Source organism: Anthonomus grandis, chromosome 3 (assembly GCF_022605725.1).
Source record: "Anthonomus grandis grandis chromosome 3, icAntGran1.3, whole genome shotgun sequence".
Taxonomy (NCBI): Eukaryota; Metazoa; Arthropoda; class Insecta; order Coleoptera; family Curculionidae; genus Anthonomus; species Anthonomus grandis.
In genome coordinates, this window is record NC_065548.1 from 46,183,244 (window position 1) to 46,201,008 (window position 17,765).

The 17,765-nt window shown below is 33.3% G+C and overlaps 2 protein-coding genes across 2 annotated transcripts; one reads left to right on the plus strand and one right to left on the minus strand.

The window, feature by feature from the left end:
* The first annotated feature begins 1,474 nt into the window (after window positions 1–1,474).
* Window positions 1,475–3,507, plus strand: LOC126734120 (uncharacterized). Its single transcript, XM_050437653.1, has 2 exons — window positions 1,475–1,794; window positions 1,902–3,507. The coding sequence occupies exons 1-2, from the start codon at window positions 1,603–1,605 to the stop codon at window positions 3,390–3,392; spliced, it is 1,683 nt and encodes a 560-aa protein (XP_050293610.1). The 5' UTR covers window positions 1,475–1,602; the 3' UTR covers window positions 3,393–3,507.
* A 232-nt stretch (window positions 3,508–3,739) lies between these two features.
* LOC126734668 (uncharacterized) lies at window positions 3,740–5,669 on the minus strand. The gene is made up of 5 exons (XM_050438368.1): window positions 5,542–5,669; window positions 4,950–5,092; window positions 4,426–4,809; window positions 4,005–4,281; window positions 3,740–3,758 (listed from the first exon to the last, which is right to left on the minus strand). Exons 1-5 carry the CDS (start codon window positions 5,667–5,669, stop codon window positions 3,740–3,742), a joined length of 951 nt encoding a protein of 316 aa, XP_050294325.1.
* Window positions 5,670–17,765: the final 12,096 nt, after the last annotated feature.

Here is a 17,765-nt window from a genome sequence, read left to right on the forward strand (position 1 = left end):
ATGTTCGTTTTTGGTAGTTTCCTTACCAGGTGGTTTGGAGTACCTATTATCTCATAGCGAAATTCATCTGATTCTGCCCGAGGTAATAGAAGGCTTTATAGAAGTGATATTATCCAAAACAAAAACCTTTGCGATTGAAAAACTAAGCTTAATACCTTTTACTCATTATTGGACAAGGTTTTCTCGAATACGTTAATTATGGTTTTTTCGTATGGGGCGAGTCCGTCTTGATCGTGCGTGTAGTATTTAGTTTTTGAAACTTTGTTGTTTGAGTTTCAAAATTTCCCTCAACTTTTGACAAGTATAATGAATGTTGGCAAAGATTGGCTCATATTCTTTATCTAGGGTAGGTTAGTTGTTTGATTTCCTGGTACCGTTGTTAACAGTCATTTTCCAGCTATGCCTTCCTCCAACGATGGTATCCCAGTTCTCAACTGGCGCATTTTAAAATGCGCACTGATGTTGTTCCTGACATCGTGGATTTCAATCGAACACCAATGTGATTCTTGATTTTTTTTTAAGCATGTGAATAGGTTGCTAGTTTCAGGATTGTACCAGTTTTCCAATTTGTTTTTGAAAGTAATGGGTCTACCAATAGAAGTGATAGAAGTTTAGTGGGCCATGTACGCAAAATGGTATGTATCAAAACGCGGATCAAGCGTCAGTTGTGATAAGTATACTTTGACATTTCATCATGAATCGTTTAAGTCAAGAGCAACGTATAGCTATCGTGAAAAGGTATTACGAAAATGCGCAATCGGTTAGAGCCTGATGAAATGCAAGGACCGCTGAAAACATTGCCGCTGCAAAAGAAAGTGTTGACGCGAATAACAATGTGTCTGTTTTGCGCCGTTTTTAGCAATTAGGCATTTCACCAATGTCTCTGTGGTGCATTTTGAAGAAAGACATAGGCCTACATCCATATAAGATGGTTCTAACTCAAGAATTGAAGCCTGCTGACCATGGTTTGCGAAGAACGTTTACCGACTGGGCCCTGTTGCAGTTGGAACAAAATGCCGATTTTTGGAAACAAATCATCTTTTCAGATGAAGCCAATTTTTGTCTTAGTGGCGTTGTCAATACGCAAAATTGCCGCTTCTGGTGTCAGAACAATCCCCAGAATAGTACAGGTGCCATTACACCTGTTAAAAGTGACTGTGTGGTGTGGTTTGCATGTCGGTGGAATTATCGGTCCATACTTTTTTGAGGATGCAGGGGGGCGTACTGTGACAGTCCACGGAGAGCGCTACCGCGATATGATAACAAACTTTCTTTGGCCTGCAATAGGGAACTTACACATTTTTTTTAATGCATAAATAGATTTAGTATTATCGAAAAAGTACCCATGCCAAACCACACGTCTTAAAAATAAACGGTTCATGAAATAAAAATTGATAAAGTTAAGCCCGCCATAAACATATTTGAAACGCCTGACCAAGCCCGCTATGCAGGTGACGTCATGACCCGCTATCGATCGGTCTACGGCGTGCGTTACGGAACGAAAATTAGGCCATTTTCTCATTTTGATGTTTGTAGCTCTGTTTATAGTGTTTGTTTGCGAATTTTGTTTATTTGTCGACCGTGAATATCAATTTAGTTACCATGAGTAAAAAGTATAAATATTGTTTAGTACCATTATGTAAAAATACAACAGTGAAAACTCCAGAAAAGATTTTTATAAGCTTGCCAGGAAATAAGGACCGCAGAAGAAAGTGGTTAAAAGCATGTAGGAGAAATGAAAATGACATATCGCTGTCAAATAAAGGAGTTTATGTTTGTGAAGATCATTTTAACGTAAGTAGAAATAAAATTATTCACCAGTCTCTATTAAAAAATCTGCATTTTCAATATGACCTACTTTTTTCAAATCTGAACTGAAACTAATTTAATATTTTTTTCAGTTGGAAGAAGATATGGACAATTATATCAAATTTAAGATTATGGGTGGCCCAAAAATAATGAAACCACATTCTGTACCTCACATATTTGACTGCCAGCCTGATAGGAAAAGAACCTTCAGTCAGCCTCCTAGACTAACAGCCGCTAAAAGAATCAGAAGACAAATTGTGGCTGATGCAATATCGTCTACTCGAGCATTTACTGAGGGGGAGGTTGTGAGAGAACTGCAGAATCAGGAGCATACTGAGCCCAAAATAAGCGAAGTAGGAGTTATTGAAGAAGTAGCAGGGGGCAGCTCTGTTTTAGTAGCAGTTAAAAAAAAGGATGTTTCTATCCAAGCCCATCCAAAAGTCAGAAGCAAGTGTTTACAGTGCAACATTCGTAGCGGTATTACAGTTGCCTTATCCCCTTTAAAACAATCTACATATGATGTCGCAACTACACCAACTAAACCAGTGCCATGTACTAGTAGCGCTAGTGTATGTTCAGGTGTTTCTGAGCATTCAAGTGTGGATAAGAGTAGTGAAGGAGGAAGTTTATATAGTGTAAGTGACTTTTCTGAAGAATATCAGTTGTCATCCAGTGAAAGAAAAGAACTAGAAAGTGAACAAAAGGTAGACATTCAGAGACTATTTTTAAAATGTACCATGCAAAAATTACAAAGCAGACCACGTCTTTATTTGGGATTACCAGAATTTGCATATTATGTAATTCAGTTACTTGAAAAATATAGTGGGTTAGAAAGTAGATATATATTTTTAACATTAAAGAAAATAAGAACTGGGCATTCATTTTCAATTTTAGGGGATGACTTTGGTACAACTGAAGTTCATGCCTCACGAATGTTTTCTAAATCCTTGCCTGTTATTAGCAAATTTTTACGAAAATGTATAATATCACCTTCAGTGAATCAAATCAAAGCAAATTTACCACTAGCCTTCCGAGCTCGATATAGTAATGTGTTCTGTATTATTGATTGTCTCGAAATAGAAATTGAAAAGCCATCTGATGCTATCAAACAGTCATTAACATGGTCAGATTATAAAAAGTGCAATACTCTGAAATACCTTATTGCTTGTACCCCTGATGGTATAATAAATTTCATTTCTACTGGCTTTGGTGGAAGGGCATCTGATGCAGTGATTGTAGAACACAGTGGCTTTTTAAATATATTACCAGAAAATGTGGCCATAATGGCAGATCGAGGATTTAAACATATTGAACATTTACTTGTTTCCAAAAATTGTATTTTAGTTAGACCCCCTAGTGTTTCAGAAACTGTTAAATCTTCAAAAGATGAGGTTTTTGAGACTAAACGTATAGCTAGTTTAAGAATACATGTGGAGAGAGTTATTCGAAGAATAAGGGAATTTTCATTTCTGGCTCCACATGCTTGCATTGATATTAAATTACTACCACATACAGATCAAATTATTAAAATAGTATGTGGACTTATAAATTTACAGTCAGGGATTATTTCAGGAAAACAATAAAATGCTCATTATTTAAATGTTTGTTTATTACTTACTTTTTCATGAAAAATTAATATAATGCAACTTTTTGTTTTGTGAATGACAGGTTCTTCAAAATCATATACAGGGTTAGGAAAAGTGAATATCATAAATTAAAGTTATAGGTACATATTATGTTTCTAAACATTCTATAGAACTGTGTACCATTATCAAAATATAATTTTTTGAGTTGGTTATTTTTGTATTAGAATTAAGGGAAAATAATGCTGAATTGAATGAAACTCAGATATTAGTAAGTGCTTATATAATAATATGCTTAGAAAATACCAAAAATACATATTTTAAATATATTAAGAATTGTTTTAATTTCATTGTTGTAACATCCACCTAAAAAAATTCAATAATTAAAAAGGTAAATTCTATTATTATATCAATCTTACATTGTTTTTTTATTTTGTTGCACTATCATAAAGGTGCTTAAAAATATTATCCCTCCAAAAATGTTCTGCAGTTGTTAATAAAAATTGTAAGTGTTCGCTATCATATTCTACCCATACATATTGAAATTTAGAATTATTTTTAAAATCTGGATCTGCAATACAAAATAAACATTTTTTTTTATTGAATAAAAACATTTGCAATTGCACTTGGGCATTGTACTTAGCAGTAATTTTTTTGTCCTTCGTTAAATATGTTGAAAGAGATTTTTCTGAATTTGGACACTTGACTTCAATACAATATTCATTGCAGAGTGCATCAGGAGAAGCACCAAAAATTGGATATTTTGGGTTTAATTGCAATCCAATATGTTTGAAATTAGTTTTAAGTTCTTTTTTTAAACATTTTACAACTTCTTTTTCCAAAGTTTTTCCTCTTAGCATTGCAGAATTAGGTTTAATCTTTGAAACACCTAAAATTTGATTGACGAAAACTCCGTCACACTTTTTACAATGTACAGCATCATACAACTTTGATGCTGTGATTCTGGCATATCGAAGATTATACCATAGGCTGCAGTTTGATTGCTCTGTAGTTTTTATAGCTGCCTCATTACAAAGTTGGATGTTCATTACATTTGAACAATAGGTGAAGAACTCTGAATATTCTCTCTTTCCACCTTGTAAAACAAATTTATGCATTAACTGATGCAATCCTAATTTTTCATCAATTCCTTCATCTGTAGCAAAATGTTTTAGCAACTGACTGTCAGAATCCGTTTCGCTCCCTCTCTTCAAAACTTCTTCAAGAAAATTAGTACTTTCTTCATCTGAGGCAAGTTCTTCCTTTGCACCAAATTCCTTTAAAGTAATGAATTTAATGGATGTTCCAACCTTTGAAAGCTTACTTTTTGCCCAATAGCAAGTAATTTCAGTAGGAGAAGGCTCTTCGCTTCTTCGATGCAACCACATTAGAAATGCTATAGTGTGCTTACAGCCCCCTGCAAAAACAAAGTACAGTGTGTATATTTTATTTAGCAATAACTTTAAATGGTCTTATCTTGTTTTTGTTTAAAGAAAACAATAATATAAAGATTATCTTATTAATTTTAAATTTTGTAATAAATACTTAGGTGCCTACCTAATGAAGCAGCGCAATCGTAGCATTGGACATCTATTACTTCTTCAGTTACTTCATTAATGCTACAGCTCACTGAATATTGTTGCTTTCTCACATTATGTTCAGATGTAATTTTCCCTTTTACAGTGCATATGTCCTGATTTCTGCGAACTTGTACCCAACCAACTGCAGCATCTCCATAAGATTATCTACCTGACCTATAATTAAAGTAATAAATTAAATAAAGGTTATGAAAACCCTGATTTTCTTTAATAAATATTTTTATGACATGACTACATCAAAAAAATACTGCTCTAAGGTCAGGTAATAAGGACTTAAGTCAAAAATTGCTGTTTTCGAGAAAATGAATTTTAGAATAGGTATTTTAAGTTAGTGTGAATCCAATTATTAGTTTCTAATTTTAAGATAATGATAAGTGACAGTATTCAACTGGTTTCGAGTCCCAACACTAGTTGCTACAAAGAAAGGAAAATATTGACTGGACCATTATTTTTCCAAATTTTGCAAAATAGTGACTTAAGTCGTTTCTACCAAACACTCGAGAATGATAAACAGCGAACACGATAAATAAAAATAACTATGTATTATTTACCTGTCTGCTTTAACTCCCCGAACCTCTCCTAGTGAAAAGCTCTCTGCATTTTTTATAAAAGTTGCCACCATGAACATGTCCACCTTAGGTAAATTATCAGACTGGCCCTTACAAAAACCTTCATCCATTGTTTTATCACTAAATCACAAAATAAAAATACTAGTTTTTGACCCGTGTTGCTGGCGAGAAACACGGGTCATGACGTCACGGCCAATAGAAACGCGTTCTTAGCCGAAACCTTAAATTTGAATATTGTAGCAACTTTGAATCGAGTTTTTACGAACGTGGAGTGAAAAATTGTTTTTTCACTTGACATATTGGAATCATCTCTACGTTTTCTTGTGTTTTATAGTATAATTAGCTTATTTAAAATTCTATGTTAGTTCCCTATTGATGGTGGAGACTTTGAACAGAATTGGTTTCAACAGGACGGAGCAATATCACACATCGCCCGAGCCACAATTAATTTATTAAGAGAGCGTTTTGAAGATCGAATAATTTCGCGACATGGCAATATCAACTGGCCACCAAGGTCCTGTGATCTTACTCCCCTGGACTTTTTTCTTTGGGGATATGTAAAGTCGAAGGTGTATTCTAACAATCCTCAAACCATCAATGAGTTGAAAGCCCAACTTGTTAGAAAAAGTGATTGAAAATTGGGTTCATCGTCTAAACGTCTGCCGCCGTAGCCAAGGTGGACATCTTAATGATATTTTGTTTAAAACATAATGTTACATAATAAACTACAACATGAAACATTAATCATAGAAATTAACCAATTCGTTTTTATTTTTTAGCAGTTCAAACTTATATCATTTTTAAACTCAACACGAGCATTTTTCAGTTGGGAAGTATCTGCAACCATTTTTAAGTGCAAACTAACAACAACTATTTTTCTTTTTCTTCTTTAAGCGCCTTGTCCTCTATGAACGTAGGCATTCACTAGCGCTATCTGTACTTTGTCGTCCGCTTTTCTATAGAAACTTATCGTAGTCTCACTATGTTATTGTCGCAAATTGTTTATCTACAATATTCTACGGCGCCCTCGTCTTCTTCTGCCTTAATTTTTACCTTCTATTATTAAATTGAGAAGTCCATATTTTTTGTTTCTGAGGAAATGTCCAAAGCATTTCTCGGACCTCAAAGCGGACCTCCTGCATAGCTTCCCAGTTTTCGTGTACCTTGTATCCAAGATATTTGTGTGACTGGAGGCGTTTGATTTGTTAGTTCAGTGCCTGTAGAATACCTCCTTCAATCTGATTCTTACTAATCACTTTAAATTTAATCTAAATTCTGCACGATTAGTTGCCACATGGTCACACATGACCCTTCACGAGTTCGCAATTATGACGGTGTTTAATGGAATTTTTTTCAGGGTCGTTTCTTAGTGTACCTTCAAATATTTTGTTTGAGTAAATAGCTTTATTCGCGGTGACAAGTCTGAACGCATCCCGGATCAGTTAGGAACTATTCATCCTTCAAGGTTAGGAGCATGCGTGTTTCATAACCGGTTTGGGATTTATTTCAACCGCGAACGATCCACGGACTGTCAACATCTAAACTTGTTGGGGTTGTAGGTTATGTTTTCCGATTATTTTGTTTAGAAAAGTTTTTTTTTTCTTTAAACAGTAAAGATTTAAAGCAGAGAAGTAGCTAAAAAATACTGTAATAAATTTTAATATAGCTATTTTTTCTGAGTCTCCTTCCTGATCTTTATAAAATGGGGATGCAGCAAATCGATCTGCCAGTTCATTCGTCAGTGCAAAGCTCATTCGAAAATTTTGAAAATACAGTTTATCGTCAAATTATAGGACAAAGTTTTCAAAATATCCAACATTTTTGGAAGCTCCTCAAACCTCTTCCAACCAAGTTCTAGTGAAGAGGACTTCCAAACCAGAAGTCCTCTTCACTAGAACATAAATGATCAGACATGGTAATTTTATCATCGACAACTAATCTAAAACAAAATCGATCAATAACAAAATACTCATAAAACTAATAAAAAATAGTATGACAAGCAATTATTTTTTGTAACAGTAACTATTATTGGTTTTAAATTTCAAATAAAATAAAATGAGAACCACTTATCAGAAAATAATCACAAAAAGAGTAAATAGTCAACATACATGTCATTAAAAATCTGCTGCGCAAGTCTAGAACTCAAAATTCTAATGAGAGTTCAAGGGTCGACTAAACTAGCTACAGATTGATCCTGAACAAGTAACACAACATCCGCGAATGCAGGATTTCAAACTAAATGTTCAGGATTAGTAACCACGAACGCTCTTTTTAAGAATGCGAAGTAATTCTGAACTTGTCCACGACTGTCACCGCGAACAAAGCTTATATTAAGAAACAATGGTAAAAGGATGTAGCCTATCGGATACCCCTTTTGATTCGACTTTTGACTAATATCTGTTGATCTACCCTAATTTGTGCAGTTTAGTTCAGAAAATCTTAAGAAAGTGACTTATAAAACTGATTTAAAGCTGTTAATACACGTTAACGACCAGCCCTAGTATTTGAAACTTTACTCCTGGACTAGGGTATTTTTTTCCTAAATCTTGGTAAAAGACAGTTTCATAATATACTTTTTTGAGAAATAAGTTGATGGAAAGGAGTTTTTTGTAAAAAAAAACATGCGCACCAATTTGGTACACGCGGTCTGAGCAGAAGTAAAATAAGTAAAGTTTACCACAGACCATGTACACCATATTGGGCCACACCCAGAAATGTTTATTTTGCATTTTATTTTAACAAAAACTCACAATTCTCATTATAAATATAACATAATATTCTAATCATACAAAAAATATAATTACTAACCATTATTGCTTTTAATGGAAGCAGTATGGATCTCAAAAAAACATTTTACACACATATGAAATATTTTCAGAGCATGCAGGGCAAAATGAATGTATTTTTTTCGCATTTTTCATAGCTGATTGGCGCCCTTCTCTTTCTGCAAACTGTTCATAACAAGTTGAACAACTTCCTCGAGGTTGCTTCTCCTCTAAAATATGTTGCACTTGTATGTTATTTTTGGATTCGTTGTCCAACAAAGCACAAACGATATTCTCGCGAAATTCTGTCACACTCATGTTACTTCCTTTCCAGTTACTTCCTTGAACACGACCAAGGCATTGACTAGAACAGTGTTTGTCAATAGTTCGACGACAATTTTTCTGTACCATTTGACTCCGCGGCGTACTGGAGAACTATGAGCAGCTTTTTGATCTGAAATATCAACAAAGCCTTTTGCTGTATTGTAATCCACTATTGTTGATGGTTTTAAAATATTACCTCTTCTTGTTGGAATCTCAACCATTTGTGGGATAGCTTGCGTTGTCAGAAATAAAACATCGCCATTTTCCAACTACGACTTTCGTGTTGCTTTTTTTGCATCTTCATTTCACCTTTTTTTAATTTGGCACTTGTAACTGCCTTTGGATTAAGTTTTCGAATTTGACCCAGGGTGCTAACTAAATTTGTCTGGTTTTGAATTAGCTCATATGTTAGACCAACACTTGTATAAAAGTTATCGGTAAATAGGGTTCTACCAGTATTCAGAAGAAGTTCCATTAGTTCCATGACAACCCTTGTAGCTAATGGCTTATCAAAAGTTTGCCCTCCACCACCACCGCCATATATTTTAATCGCAAAAGTGTAGCCCCCATCAACACAAAGTTTGAATAGTTTGACACCGTATTTGTGCCTCTTCTCTGGAATGTACTGCAGAAAGCTTAACCGTCCCCTAAATGGAACCATTGTTTCATCAATGCATACTTTTTCTTTTGGACTGCAAATGTTTTGAAATTTTTTATTTAACATTTTTACAAGTGGAGAAATCTTATATAATCTATCACCTGGTGACAATTTTCACTATCAGAAATATGCAGACAATGTAGCAATGCCTCAAACCGATTTCTACTTATGTGGCTTAATTTTGGAACATCACTTTTATAAAGAATATTTTTACTGAAATAATCTCTAATCGTAGGCCATCCCTATCAAGTCCCATCCAGATTATAAGACCAAAAAAATGCAAAAGTTCATTTTCATTTGTGTCGTACCACTTAGCCAAAATGGAGTGTTCACGTTCAGTGATTGACTCTTCACATATACCCTTTATTGTTTGTTGTGTAGCGTATTTGTTTGTTTCCGTAACCAGTAATTTTTGAACTTCCTCGTCAAAAAATAATAGGAAAAAATCAATAGGTTTATGGCCTTTCAGATGATCTATTTCTTCTTGTCGCAATCCTGGTCTTGCAGTAAACATAAATTCGTTTAATTTATCAGATATAGAAACATCACTCCATACGAAATTACTATAACGTGGAGGAAAAACAGGAGAATCAGATTCGTTTTCCGGTTCGTCGTCACTAGAATCTTTGCCAGGTAAATCCGGTCTATTACTAGACCCAGGTGTAGGTTCCACTTTTCTTTTTTTACTTGGCAAAATAACCTCATCACTACATGTACTGGACTCACCATCTGCCTCAAATATGGGATCCGCATCTGAATCGTCAAAGGTGCTTTCGATCTCACTACATTCAAAATCACTATCTTCCAAGATTTGTTGAAGTTGTTCATCATTTAGATATTTACGAGAAATATTTTTTATATAAGTTATATATTATATTCTTATTTAACTTATAAGAAACTGTACAATACCAACCAGCTTACCGAATCATCATTTTGCCTTTTCCTATTTTCAGCATTTTATAAACTTCAGCTTTTATTGTACGTAAATTTATTATTTAGTCTAGAATTAACTCTGTACTGTATAAGACATATCTAATTTGAATAAAGTTTTTTTAAAAACAGAGTTCCGTAGTATCGTTACATAATTGGCGCAGTCGGGCTTTTAGGACTCTCTCACGTTCTTAGCTTAAAGTACGGTTCGTTTTAACGATTTATTGGGAGGTGAACCTTTGTTTTCGGGAGTGCGGTTTTGGACTTTTACGTCGTTTTCGCGCTTCTAACCAGTTGGGTGAATTGAGTAGCTCAACGAGAAGATCCGGAACAGTACTACGTCGTTGACGGAATATCAACGTCGGAAGCAGCCAGATCCAAAGACGAGACTTCAAAGGGACATTGAAGGGCTACGTATGGACAAGATACTGGTTTTGCTGTAAGTACATTTAATGTCATTTAGAGTGTCTAATACTGATAGTGATAGCTCATACGAAAGTTCATCATCTTCAGATACAGAGAATATTAATTCTGGCTCACCAAGTTCTTTTAATTTTAAGTATCGTTCAAGATCTCCTTTAAAAGTAAAAGCGAAGGCACATCGCAAAAACTTTAATAAGGAAAAAAAAATTCAAGAGAGTAACTTTAACAATTTTAATATGCCTAACGAAGGTGCAGGAGCTTCGACTCCAACCTTTCCTTCTTTAAAAAAGGAATACTTAGACATGGTTCCCGAGTTTCATGGCGAAACGGAACTACTTCCTAGATTTTTAAATATTTCGGAAAAACTTGTAAATAAATTTTACAATACTTTAGATTTAACTGATTTTCAAAATGAATATTTAATGTCAAGTTTAATTTCTAAAATAAAAGGTGAAGCCGCAATAAATATTTCATCTAGTTTAATAACAAATTGGCAAGAATTAAAAGATGCATTACTAAATGCTTATGCTGATAAGCGTGATATTTATACGTTAAATATCGAAATGGCAGAAATAAAACAAGAAAATGAGACACCATTCGAGTTTTATAATAAAATACAAAATTTATTAAATTTGCAAATATCATTTATTTCAACACATTCAAGTGTGATAGAATCTCCAGTGCTGTCTCAGTACTGCCGAAATTTAGCTTTTAGGGTTTTATTAAGAGGGTTAAAAGATCCAATTGGTTCATTAATGAGAACCAAAAATCCACAGGATTTAAATACAGCTTTAAATATGTTAGTTAACGATTTTCAAATTCAGTCAGCGGAACAAAAAAGTTTAAAAACGTTTAATAAATCTAATAATAATAGGCCTAAATATCCAAATATGCTAAGGAATTTTAATTTACCGATAACAAACTATAGCCATAATAATTATACACATTTACAAAATCAAAATCAAGCCAGCAATTTTAGGCAACATTTTCAAACTCAGAATTTACAAAGTCCAAGCAATATTGGTCAGAATTTTAAAAACACTCAAAACCCAACACAAACAAATTTAAACACACAAAACACCACAAACGTTTTTAGACCTAACCAAAATAGATCTTTCCCAGCACCCACACCAATGTCAATTTCAACGAGGAATACTTTTAAGCCACCCCTTAGTAATAATTATTTTAAAAATCAGCGAAATAACCCAAATATTATTGTTGAGGAATTACATAACATGGACGAACAAAGTAATGATAATATATTTTACGAGATTGATGACGAAAACGATCAATCCGATTGTATTATTGAACAGCCCTGTGAAAGTGACGAGTTTTTTCGGTCACAAGCCTCGGTAGCACTGACACCATTACAAGATTGCCAAAATTCCAACTGATGAATTTTACTTATAACGAAAGCAAATTACCATATATCATATTTCCTGAATTTAATTTAAAAGTCCTTATTGATACAGGTAGCACAAGATCTTTCGTCAAACCTGATATCGCTATGAAATATTTTAAAAATTGTAGAAAACATGATCCGTTTCAAATTTCCACTGCCCATGGTACATCAGTTGAAAATTTTAGCACTCTAATTCCCTGCTCTAAAATATTTAAAACAAAAAAGTCTCTTGATTTAAAATATTATATTTTTGATTTTCATAATTACTTTGATTGTTTACTTGGTATTGATAATTTAAAAAAATTAAAGGCTATGATCGATTTAAATAAAAATATTCTTTGTACTCCAGATACTGAAATAAAACTCTCATATTATAATGTGATGACCCATAATACAAATTTCATAGTACTGCAACCAAGGTCAGAGCAAGTTATCAAACTTAAAGTAAAAAATATAAAAGACGGTAACGCGATAATACCCCACTTGAAATCGGATAATCTTGAAATTCCCGAGTGCATTGTGAAGGTTGAAAATAATCACGCCATTTGCTCTATATTAAATTCGTCAGAACAGCAGAAAAATGTTGATTTTTCCAACCCAATAGAGGTCATAGACTTTTGTGATTATGAAATATCAAGTAACTTTAATAAAAATAAAAATTTAAATAACGTTAATAAAAAAAAAATTAAATTCGATTTTTCGAGAATTCGGCATGAACATATGAATTCTGAAGAACGTGACGCAATTTTTAAACTTTTAAGGGAATATTCAGATATTTTTTATCAAGAAGGCGATAAACTAACATTTACTAATAAAATTAAGCACCATATCAGGACAAAAGATAATATTCCCGTACACACCAGAACATACAGGTACCCAGAAATACACAAAAAGGAAGTACAACGTCAAATCAAGGACATGCTGGACCAAAATATAATTAGGCCATCCCATTCGGCTTGGTCTTCACCAATTTGGATTGTCCCCAAGAAAGCTGACTCATCTGGACGCCAAAAATGGAGAATTGTCGTCGATTTTAGAAACATTAATTCAAAAAGCATAGGCGACTCCTATCCACTACCAAATATAACCGACCTGCTGGATAAATTAGGGCGCTGTCAGTATTTTACTACATTAGATTTAGCCTCTGGATTTCACCAGATCGAAATCGCAGAAGAAGATATCCAGAAAACGGCATTTAATACAGAAAACGGACACTACGAATTTCTTCGAATGCCGTTTGGGCTAAAAAATGCTCCGGCGACGTTCCAGAGGGTCATGGACAATGTTCTCCGAGGATATCAAAATGAAATATGCGCCGTATATTTAGATAACATTATCATTTTTAGCACCAGCATCCAGGAGCATATAACCAGACTAAAGAAAGTATTCGATCGACTTAGAGAAGCCAATTTAAAAGTCCAACTAGACAAATCGGAATTTTTGCGAAAAGAAGTGTCATATTTGGGCCATATAGTCACACCCGATGGTGTAAAGCCCAATCCTGATAAGATCCGAGCGATAAAAGAATTCCCAATACCAAAAAATCAAAAAGAGATCAAAGGATTTCTTGGGTTACTAGGGTACTACCGTAAATTTATTAGAGATTTTGCGAAACTAACTAAACCTCTAACAAAAAGACTAAAAAAAGACGCCATTGTAAACATTTCGGATCCAGACTATATCAACTGCTTTGAATTTTGTAAAAACCTTCTAACAAACGAACCCCTTTTACAGTATCCAAATTTTGCCGAACCGTTTATTTTAACCTGTGATGCATCGAACTTTGCTCTAGGAGCGGTACTTTCACAAGGAAAAATTGGATCTGACTTGCCAATAGCATACGCTAGCCGTACCTTAAGTGAATCAGAAATTAACTACTCAACAATAGAAAAAGAACTCTTGGCAATAATCTGGGCAACCAAATATTTTAGGCCATATTTGTTTGGGCGTAAATTTAAAATCGTCACCGATCATAAGCCCCTCGAATGGCTATTTTCATTAAAGGAACCAAACTCAAAGTTAATAAGATGGCGCCTCAAATTAAAGGAATTTGATTATGAAATCGTTTACAAAAAGGGCATTTTAAATAAAAATGCCGATGCCCTTTCTCGTATGGAACTAAACGCTAATGAAACATCCGAACAACAGCAAAATTTTTCTTTACATGACTACATAGATCAATTTAACCAAGAACTTGAACAAAACAATAGAGAAAATGAATCTGTAATAGTTGAAACGGGAGATCTGGATAACAGAGAAAACGTAGCTGAAGACGATAGTAACGAAACCGTACACTCAAATCACGAGAATCCAGTGATAGGAATACCAATCGTAGATTGCCCCGTAAATTATGGAAAAAATCAAATAATTATCTCAGAAGTCAATTTCTCTCCTGCAGATACTAATAGGGTCAATCTTTTGTATCGAACAAAGAAAAGAATCCATGTACAATTTTCAAAAAATAACTATGAACAAGAAATGGTTAAATTCATTAAAGAAAATATTGCTCCAAAAATTAAATATTATTTATATTTTAAGGATCCCTTATATGAAAAATTTAGCAGTGTTTTACAAAAATATTTTAATAAAAACTCCCAAATATCCATGATAAAATGCACTAAAAAATTAATAGATGTTACCACCGAAGACGAAATTAAGAATATAATCCAAAATCACCATGAAGGAAAGACAAACCACAGAGGCATAGAAGAAACGGAAAAACGTATAAAAAATATTTATTATTGGCCAAATCAACAAAAATCAATTCAAACATATATAAATGAATGTGAACTCTGCCAAATTACCAAATATGACAGACGACCTCTTAAATTAAATTTTAACATTACCCCAACAGCCACAAAACCATTCCAAATTTTACATATAGACAGCATCACTTTGGAAAAATGTAAATTCCTTACTATCATAGACTCTTTTTCTAAGTATGCACAAGCATACAAATTAAGGTTGAAGTAGCAAATAATTTAATAAAATATTTCAGTCACCATTGTATACCAGATCAAATCATTTCTGATAATGGCTCAGAATTTAAAAACTCTATTATTTCTGAACTTTTGACAACGCATAAAATTAAAGTCCATTTTGTTAGCTCGCAACACCCTGCGTCAAACGGGCTTATAGAACGTTTTCACTCTACCCTTATTGAACACATTAGACTATTAAATAATCAAAATGAATATAAAAATGAACCTATAGAAATAAAAATTAATTACGCTATTCTTGCCTATAATAATACAATTCATTCTGTAACTAACTTAAAACCTTATGAAATTATTTGTTAAATAATTATATTTCTAACCACCGAGATAAAATTAAAATTTTATACAAAAAAATTAATAATGATATTCAGAAGAAAAAACAAGTGGATATAAATAAAGCTAATGAACACCGTGAAGAATTGCCGATAATACCCGATACCGTGTACGATAAAAATAAACAAAAACAAAGCAAAACTCTAAATAAATATAAAAACGAACAACTTAAAACAATCGACCCCACTTTAAAAACTGCAAAATTAAAAACAACACACGGTAATACGGCTGAAAAAATACATCTTTCCAATGTAAAAAGGCCTAAAAAGAAACCCTACAAGTTTCAAAATATTTCAGGTTCCTTTCGCTTGGACAAGGAACAGAAATAAGGGACATCACCAGCAACCTAGGCATCCTGCCTATATATCTAGGACCTGCAAAACTACAACGTACAGATCACACTTTTGTACACTATTTTAGTCTGGAGCCCCTTTATAATGAATTTATTAATTTAAATGATCAATACAGTAGACTTAAGTCGTCCCTCTCGAACGGCACGTATAATTTCGATTTAGACAATTATTACAAAATTGTAAATTTTTCCCAATATTGCATTTTTGAAAAAATTGAAAATATACAATTTTATAAACATAACCGCACAAGAAGAGGTATAATTAATGGCTTGGGTTCTATTGTTAAAAGCATAACTGGAAATTTAGACGCTCAAGACGGTGAAAAAATTTACACAATTTTACAACATCTTCAAAAAAATGACCAAAATCTAGAAAATCAAATTAAAATGCAATACTCCGTTAATAAACAAATTATCGAAAATTTTAATAATACTGTCCAAAGTATTATGCACAATGAAAATCTTTTAAAATCAAGAATATTGCAGCTTAACCAATTAATTAAAGATGCTAGTTTCAAAGATATGCTTTTTGCCAAGGACTTGTTTAATCAACTAATAGCCTTATATAACTCCATACTTAATACTTTGCAAGATATCGAAAATTCAATTACCTTTTGCAAACTGGGCGTAATGCACCCTAGCATAATTAAATCTAAAGATTTGTTTTATGAATTGCAAAAAATTGCCACACACTATAAGAACCAACTTCCATTCGATGTGAAACTCGAGAACATAATAAATTTCGAAAACATTATAAAAATCTCTTGCAAAATCGATTCTAACAAAATATCGTGTTTTTTATCACTTCCCATAGAATATAAAGACAATTTTAATTTATATTATTTACTTCCAACTCCAACAAAAATTAATTCAGAATATTTTGCAATAATTCCAAAAATAAAATATTGTCTGAAATCAGAAAACGGTGAACTTATTAGGCCTCTTAGTGACAAATGTACCGGAGGTAAACCGTATTATTGCCCAAGCACGTTGCAGTCAAAAATAATTAACGCAACTTGCGAAAGTAAAATTTTGTTTGGGCAAAAAACCAGTACTTGCCGCTTCCTCAAACTTCATGTTTTGGAAAACCACATAGAAATTATTTCTGAATTAAACCAATATTTGGCACTATTTCCCAAAGCCGAAAAACTATAAATTCACTGCCAGTCGCAAATAGATGTAAAAGAACTTAAAGGCATTTACCTAATTAAAGAAGGAGCTTGCAAAATCTTTTACAGGAAACAAATACTAATTTTTCAAGAGACGAGCTATGGAAGCCCTTTGGTCATTGATGCCCCTAAGCTTGAGTTCACACCTAAAAGTTTCTCGAACAGTTTCACATACAGTTGGAAAATCTGCGCCTAGATACTCCAGCGCTAAACCCAATTATCCCATTAGAAAACAGCACATCAGCCGACCAATATTATATACCAAGCCTGTGGACAACCACTCTGTATATTGGTCTAATAGCCGCAGTGCTCTTTTACCTTGTTTACAAGAGAAATATCTATTGGAAACGGACCAGAATTAATGTCGAAGATCCTACCCTGCAAGATATTCCCCTACAGCCAAGATGCCCAAGAGTAAATCTTCCAGGGGATGCTTCGTTCTAAAAGGGGAGGAGTTATATATTATATCCTTATTTAACTTATAAGAAACTGTACAATACCAACCAGCTTGCCGAATCATCATTTTGCCTTTTCCTATTTTCAGCATTTTATAAACTTCAGCTTTTATTGTACGTAAATTTATTAATTAGTCTAGAATTAACTCTGTACTGTATAAGACATATCTAATTTGAATAAAGTTTTTTTAAAAACAGAGTTCCGTAGTATCGTTACATAATTTATATAAACCCAAATAAATTATTATATACAACCACTTAATCACACGAACGCAGGCAGTAAACAGAAGAACAATATTTACATGCCGACAAAATAAAACAAATGACACTATAACCAAATCAAAACAACAAATTCCGTGGCTGATAATCCGTCGCCGTATTTTTTTAGAGCATTTTGTT